Source organism: Antrostomus carolinensis, unplaced genomic scaffold (assembly GCF_000700745.2).
Source record: "Antrostomus carolinensis isolate BGI_N321 unplaced genomic scaffold, ASM70074v2 scaffold31594, whole genome shotgun sequence".
Taxonomy (NCBI): Eukaryota; Metazoa; Chordata; class Aves; order Caprimulgiformes; family Caprimulgidae; genus Antrostomus; species Antrostomus carolinensis.
Genome location: NW_010313335.1, coordinates 1 through 8,479, shown reverse-complemented (window position 1 = coordinate 8,479; position 8,479 = coordinate 1). Strand labels below are relative to the sequence as shown.

The 8,479-nt window shown below is 47.3% G+C and overlaps 1 protein-coding gene across 1 annotated transcript in view; it reads right to left on the bottom strand.

Moving 5' to 3' along the window:
• LOC104524454 (prickle-like protein 2) overlaps positions 1-7,142 on the bottom strand; it is a gene marked incomplete at its 3' end in the record, with an annotated part of 16,660 nt that extends 9,518 nt beyond the window's left edge. Inside the window, exon 1 of the mRNA XM_010167335.2 lies at positions 6,954-7,142. Coding sequence (XP_010165637.1) covers positions 6,954-7,085 — 132 coding nt within the window. The remainder of the gene's footprint in view (positions 1-6,953) is intronic.
• Positions 7,143-8,479: the final 1,337 nt, after the last annotated feature.

The following is an 8,479-nucleotide window of genomic DNA, read 5'->3' as shown; positions in this document are numbered from 1 at the left end:
AAAGTAAAGAGGACAAAAAAAACCCGAACAAGCCACACGCAAATAACTCTCTCAATGTATCTGCAAAATGCTGCAAGTGCTTGTACACGTAGGCTCACACACGAGCTCCACAGATGACAGCACGTGTGGAACTGGAAAGCGGGTTCAGTGTGCTTTGGCTCGAGTCTGGCACGTCCTCCTTTTCCGTGGCTGTTAGGATACAAAGCACTTATTTATTTCTTGAAGCAAAACAATCCTTGCAGCCAGGCCAGATGCTCCGAAATGGAGAGGAGAGTGGGAACTGCTGGCGTAGGCTCACACACGAGCTCCACAGATGACAGCACGTGTGGAACTGGAAAGCGGGTTCAGTGTGCTTTGGCTCGAGTCTGGCACGTCCTCCTTTTCCGTGGCTGTTAGGATACAAAGCACTTATTTATTTCTTGAAGCAAAACAATCCTTGCAGCCAGGCCAGATGCTCCGAAATGGAGAGGAGAGTGGGAACTGCTGGCTCGGTCTGCCGAGCATGGGGATGAAGCCAGGCACGCACCCCAGGAGGAAGCTGGGGTCCCCCCTGAGACCCCATAACCTCAGTGGGGTGAAGACCAGTATCACCCCTCAATCCCTGAACGTGCCTGTGTGGTGGCACATGGCAGCAGGAAGCGGATACGATCCCCGGCGCCGGGCGGTCCGGCACCCCACAACTCTGGGTTTGCACTCGGAAACCCACTCCCGAGTTGCAAGGACAAAGGCAGGGAACAAAGGAAAAATCATTTTCCTAAGTGCTATTTGTTCTGGCACGCTCTGCGGCTCTCCGTGCGCTTCTCTCCCACGGCTAACGGCAGCCGAGTCGTTTGAGCGTTGCTGCTCACCAGTTGAGAACGACATCCATCCATCCCTGCCAGGCCTTTGGAGCGGTTCTCGGTCTGTCAGAGATCCCGCGGAAACATTGCTTCCTGCTGGCATCAAAGACAAACTTCTGAATGAAGGCCGTACATCCACAAGTTTCAGACTTGTGAAAGCACACGCCATGATTTTGCTTTTTAAAGCAGAAATTGAATTTGGATTAAAAGGAGCCAGGAACGGTGCTTTCAAAAGCATCTGAGAGAGGTCTTTGTGCTGCGAGGTACTGACCGGCAGAGCCGCTCACAGTCCCTTGGAGCACCAGCAATTATAATGATCATCTGCTGCATTGATCATAGCTGATAATTCCCCAGGGTCTGCCACTTAAAATGCTCTTGTATTTTTAAGGCATGGAGTAGCACACTAGAATAATGCTGTAACAAGGAAAAGCTGTGATGGTTCACTGGAATGAAGCTCCAGGACAAGTTTATATTGTGTAGTCTGGGATTTCTCTGTTTTCTTTTCCACTCCCTGCTCTTCCCCTGCCTCTTACCTCTGCTGCCCACCACACGGCTACTTCAAATTGAAGAACCAAGCAAACCCCATCAGGTGAGTGGTTTTGTTTCTGTGGCCCACCAAAAGCAGCTGACTCCCTCCCCAAGAACAAGATCATTCAAAGATTAAATAATTTAACAGCTTCCATCAGCTCACAATGATCAACCAAACGCCCCAGGACACAGAAATGGAGCAAAAGCCCAGACCCATGGTTTTGCCACGTTTGGGGTTTTTTTTGCAGCATGGGATGCACTCACACCTCCTCCATCCACTCCGCTCCAGGGCAGAAAGAACAGCTCCAGGACCTCCTAACCCAACCCAGCTGCCCCCAAGTCACGTAGCACAGGCAACGCACACGGAAAAACCATTCTGTGTGGGGGAACTGCTGCTCCATCCGGCTGGCAAGCATTTGGCATGGTCCGATGCCTGGAGGCTGGATTTAGACAGCTCCAGCCTTGAAATAAGAGCCGCTAACTGCCAGGTTATTTAGATACTGTAAGAGTTCACTGGGAAGGTGATGGACTTACTGCTACCTCAAAGTGAAATTGGAGCACTTTTAAAAATGTGCTGAAATGCAGGTTTTGGATGAAGTACTACAGCGTGCACATGTGCAAGGGGGTAGCTAGAGCTAGAGGTGGCTTCAGCTTCTGGCACTGGTGTACATGAGTTACAGTTCAGCTCCCCATCTGGCGTGCTATGCTCTCAGGATCAGGACCAGGATCTACCAAGAAAGGTAGAGTTCTCCACAGGGCTTTTGTCCTTCCTCCACCCGGCCATAAATTAGCTTATCTGCTCCCCAGTACTATGCAGGCTTGGGGCATAGGGCTGCTTTGGTCTGTCTTGTTCCTTGCCACACACAAGACTTCAGTCTCCTGAGGAGTGAAATGGTTTGCTGAACTTACAGGGCTCAAGAAAGGACAAGAAGGTAAAATGCACTCAATTGTGACACATAGGCAGAAGTGAGGCACACGTCCCCCAGAGACACCTGGCACAGATAATGTACTTTCTACCACAGCGAGGTGGTGAAAGTGGGTATCTTTAGGTAAGGTGCAAATGCATGTTCAGTAGAGGTTCACCTCCACCCTCCTTTCCTCCCCTTCTCATGACCTGAACAGCAACTGATGAAGTTTCGAGGTTTTATAATTCAAGCCTTTGCTATAGGTCTTGCAAAAGATTCAGAACAGGAATCAACATGTACATTAGTCCCTGGATAAATTCCCCATAAGATCCATGAGTTTCACAGCATACTGCAAAGCTCTTGAGGTCCAAGCTCCAACAGCCATCTTAGAGAAAAATGTTCCCCTGAACCTTCATGCTACTAATTTTAGCTCAGATGAGATTTTCATAACTTTTTAAGGGACTCAATAGGAGCAACTGTGCTGACAGCAAGAGGGAATTAAGTTCTTATGGCACAGACAAGGCTCTTGAATGTTGGCAAGCTGTAGCCATACAGAAAGCCACACCGCAGCTGAAGTAGAGCCCCATCTTTTGTTTAATTGGAAATCTGTGCCCATAACCAGCTGCTCCTATTATTGAGACACAATAAAGACAGAAATCCTCAAAAATCCCTTGTATTCAGAAATTCAAGCTGGCATGTTATAACCCCTTTGGATTTGTCCAAACCACAGGCTCAAGGAATGGAAGGCTGAACATTCACATGTATTTACACATGCCTTGCCTAAAAATGTGAAAAACACATCATAGAAGTACTTATTTTTAAGCATCTGCCCTCAAACTTATGTCAGTGCAAGGAGGATCTGCTGTCAGACTGCCAGCCCCAGCAGACAAACTGGCTCCCAAAATTGCCTTCCCCCATCTTCCCAGCCAGGCCCAGCCTGGGATTTTGCTTTGCTGAGGACACGTTTCCATCGGTGTCTGCCCATTTCAAGGATTTCACACTTATTTCTTTATCTGACCATTGAACAGCAGGCAGGGGAAAAAAGTATTTCTCAAAGCTTAGGTCCTGAGCTTCTGCCTCACGTCCTACACAGCCACTTCTCCCCTTCCCATCTGCATCCGTATCTTCCAGAAGAGAAGTCCCTCTTCTGCCATAAGACAACTTCTCACAGAGGTCCAGTCCAAGTGGGATTAGAGCCCACGGAAGCCTCTTGGCCATCCTGTATAGCCAACTGCTATTACAAGAAACCACATTTTCTAATCACTTTGTAATTTATGGAGCTCAGTCTTGGGTTTTTACCCGTCACTCTCCCTGTTGGCAGGTTGCCGCTGAGCCTTACACCTCTGATGGTTTGAAAGCTCTTCCAATTTCCTGCCTGAATGCATTTGGAGCCAGTTTATATCTATGTTCTTGTGCCAAAGTTGGGGTTTGAATAACTGCTCTTCCTCCTCTAATGCATAGGGAGTGATCATAACCCTTCGATTTGCTAGCCTGAACAAACCCAGCTCTTCTGGGCTCCTCAATGAAATAACATTTCCAGTCTCCTTCCAGTTTATACCCCTCCTTCTTGAGCCAAGATGTCATAAATTTTAGCCAGTTTTCCAGATGAATTTTTGCCATACCTTATGCAGTGGTATTATAACATTTTTTATATTACCATCTACATCCCTGTGTTAGAAACCTATTCAGAAATATATAATATTTATGGCTGCTGCATAGTAGTAGACCACTTTGTAGTCCTGTACACTAATGAGCCATAATATAAGGAAGTCAGCTCTGCTCTCTGATGCAATGTCTGGATCATTATCTGCAAACACTGGACCAATGCTTTTTTTTTTCCTCAAGTAGCAAGCATTAAGTAACCAATGTGATTTTCACATAGTTGACACGTACCACAGAGCAGCTGATGCCTGAATTAGTGTCCAGGAATTCAGTGAGACCTTTTAGATTTAGGTCGATTCCCCTTTAGATTATACTTAATATTTTAAGCTACAGATTGAAGGGACTCTCCAAATTCTGAAATGACCTATGATAACTGCTGAAAACCGATGTCATATTTGTGGGCCAACTTCCCCCCCTGAAATCCTGTAAATTGCTGTGCTGAGTGAGATGTGACCACTGTCTCCCAAGAATCGTGAGGTAGGGAGGCTGTCGTCCAAGTATAATAAGAAAACTATGTTAGTCTTTCAGGGGACCACTTACCTCCCCAACTCATACATTGCGTAGAGATTTTAATAAAGTAGAATATTGCAGAAAAATTTGTTTCATTTCATCTGTTCCATGTCAAAGAAATACAACAGTGAAACAACTGAAGGCAAAGAAAAATTCACTGCCTCCAAACCTGTATTTTCAGCCCAGCCTGACAGCAGTGTCCTCAGCTGGAGCAGAGCCCACCAGCTGTTCCACAGCAGACATCAGCCTTCATCAGCCTTCCAGAGGCTCCACATCACGTACACATACCTGACTCATCGACCAGAAAGCCACACGTCTGTCTGCAGCCTTGCAGGGCTCCAGTAAGTTGCTGTAGAGGTACCTCCTACCCCTATGGGAGGCAAACAGCACCATCCTGCACCCCAGGGCACCTCCCAGCCCCACAACACCCCGGCCACGGGGTGAGAAATTCAGGGTGCTGCTCTTCACCCCAGGACAGCCCCCAGCCCTGCATGGTGGCTCTTTCATAGCTCAGAGAAGTCACATTTTGCTTTGGTCTCCTCAGTGGCTCGTCTGATGTGTGAAAGGTCCTAAGAAGGCTGGCCAGGCTGGAAGGATTTCAGTGCCTGTCTCAGGCTCTGCGTAGGGCTGCTCTTCATCTCCATGGTGATTCGAGATGGGCCTGAAGTAGCAAACCTGCTAAAGGGCCCAGCAACGTAGACAGAGGAGTGTAATTAGAAAGTGGGTGTTCATATAGAGGAGCACCATGACCTCCACAAGAAACAGATGCTGGAAGAATCCAAAAATACATTAACCTGGGTAATGCATGAGATGTCAGTACCTACTGCTAGAGCTGATGGACTTTTATTTTCTCCTGAACATCCCAAACTCCCTGATGGCACACTATTTCTTAAAAAGCACATGAGGTATCAAAGAAGCATCCAGATCTTCTGGAATATGTCACCACCATGCTGGAAGTGGGTTTTAACTGCTGTCCATGCCATGTTGTACTCATCAGAGACCATGTCTACCCAATCAGGTGCCACCTGTCACTAAATAACTGTATTTCCACCCAAAGCTACAAGGATATGGGCCAGCTTGGGCTCCAGAAGCCACCGACATGCCTGGACAGAAGGCAGTGCTGAGAGCAGGTGGCACCAGCTTGGGTATGGTCCTCCAATGGGACTCCCAGAACTCTACTGGTCTGTGTCCCTGCAGCATGAAGGACCAGCAGAGTTGCTTCAGGACCATCTGCATCTCTCCACACACCATGTCTTGTACCTCCTGGGAGGCACAAAGGGAGCCTCTGACATAAGGAAGGTGACAGAAAACAAGGCTGCTGCCTGATTTGCATGGTTGGATGGCAACAAATGAAACACATGGTGCTGAGGAGTTTCAAGCAAGCAGTGAACAAGGCTTGTAAAGACAAGAAGAAGCAAAAAAAAACCCCACCAAACAACTGGATTTTCTCTAATCAGACAGATAATATTTACAGCCTACGGGGTGGTGCCAAAATATTTCAGGAAATGCCTAAGCCCTTCTGAATAAAAGCTCAGGAAAACACAATATTTAAGGACAGCAACTACAACAGCAAGAATGAAAGCTTTCCACCCTCTCCCAGCCTCCTTACACAGTTTAAAATGATTGCCATAGCAATTATCAAGGCTAAGCTCATTTTGCAATCTCCTCTGCAAATTAAGTTCTGAGTTGAACACATAGAAGATCGGCATAAAAACCAAACGAATCATGTAAACTGCAAGGAGCAGAAATCAGTGCGTGCTCCGCACAGACAGCGCGCTGAGGTCTAATCCATCCCACTCAATTCCTGTACCAAGCGACTTGAACTTCATTTGAGCAATTTCTTTCCAGTAAAACACAAACATCATGCTTGAAAAACCCAACTCCAAAGACTTTGGCCTGTTTTTCAGAGTCATCTACCAGCTTTGATTGCCTGCCCTGGACTTCGCATTGAGCAAAGTGGTCCAAGAAGGCAGAACACGAGCACCGAGTCCCCAGGGAACACTGGAGTCCCACCACTTTTTATTTTTCCATGAAACAGTAGTAGGTAGGTCTGTATCTGTTCCCTTGCACAACCACAACAAACCCCATCCTGGAGGTATTTTGTTTCTCCTCTCTCAATTACCAATTACATCTACAGATACAGAAAAGCACAAGTGCTGCAAGGATTGCATCTCTTTTGTGTCATTCGTGCATTCAGGCCAGACCTGTCTCTGTAAGTCTGTATAGAAACAGCCACACGAAACACATGTGTGTACCCCTAGAAGAAAAATCATAGAATCATAGAATGGTTTGGGTTGGAAGGGACCTTAAAGGTCATCTAGTTCCAACCGCCCTGCCATCAGCAGGGACACCTTCCACTAGACCAGGTTGCTCAAAGCCTCATCCAACCTGGCTTTGAAAACTTCCAGGGAGGGGGCATCCACAACTTCCTTCACAAAATCAGGGCAACTATTTCCAAAGAGCATCTTAAAACAACTTATTTATGGTGACTGGGTGGTGTCATCGTTACCTGCTCAGGCTTCAGGCCAGGTGGGACCCACGCGTACTCTTCCAAGGCACAGCCCGAGTCATCGTCAGAAGTCGAATTCCTCTGGAAGTCAAACATGAGTTTCGTGACAGTCTTCTCCATCTCCAGAGGCATAACTGTTACGATGTGCTCTTCCTGGGAGCACTTGCAGTGAAGGCAAATCTTCCTGCAAGGCGAGGAGAGAGGAAAAAGAAGAAACACCCCGGTGAGTTGCACTTTAACTAAGAAAGCAAAGCGATTCCTGCCAGGCACTGGCCTGCAGGTACTAAACTCAACCCTTTTTTATGCTCAGGCATTTTCTAACGCAGGAGTTGTCTCTCCTACGAGGAGGAAATAAAAAAAATCCATATTTGCTGTAACAACACTTGGCAACCAAACTGAGTCAGACTGCCCAGTGTTTGGGGAGACGTCATTGTTTGTCCCTTTACTGCACTGTGAGGAGTATTTCCAGGGGCCGGCACGGGTGAGGGCCACACGCCCGCCTGGTGCAGCTCGGCGTGCCAGCCGGTAATTGCAGAGCAGTTACTGAATTTAGGGCAGCTGAGCACTTGGCTAATACAGAAAATGGTGGATTGACTGGGAAGCTGTGAATGACAAGTCCCTTCAGCATGCTGATAGCATAAATTTGCTTATTAAAGTAGCATAAAAATTGATTATAGTCTGAACATATAAAGCTAAATTAAATTATGGGAGGCTACAAAAACCACAGTCACACTACAACGGCATCTTAACCACCCGGCTCGACAGCACGCGCCGCGGCTCAGCGGCACACCGGCTTGTACGCTGCCCGAGAGCCGGACAGGAGGAGAAAAGCACAAAGAGAACAGAAAGAACAGCCCACAGGTTGCAATTTAACAGCCATTCGCTTAATTCACTGCAAATATCGCTTCTTAGCATGTCTTTTAAATGTCTGTTCATGCAGCTGGTGGTCCATGGGACATGTCCTTCATGGGCTTGAACCTGAGCATTTCTCTGCAGGGCTACTAGGACATCACTCCCCTTCACCAGGGATAAAGGACTAACCCAGCTGAAAACACCCCCCAGCCCCTTATAAAGAGGTTAAAGGGAACGCTGACAAATTGGTTTCTATTTCTGAAAATGCAATGCTTTGCCACAATATGGGTCAATGGGATCTAATTTAAAGTAACCACGCAGGATTCGGAGTTAATTTGTGCTAATGAAACACCACTGAACTTCCAAGGAATGAGGTATGGTTTCATTGGGGTAGCAGAAGGGAGACATCTCAGAAATAAGGTACCACACACAAGGCACAATGGGCACACTGTTGTCACTGCACCAACTGTAGGAATTTTAACAATGGCAAGTGCTGGATTTTGTACCTGGGACACATCAACTGTGGACACACACGCTGACTGGGGAAGGAGAGGCTGGAGAGCAGAGAGAGGGACCTGGGGGTTCTGGTCAATGGCAAGTTGAACATGAGCCAACAGCGTGTCCTGGCTGCCAGGAGGGACAACCATGTCCTGGGTGCATCCAGCACTGCACTG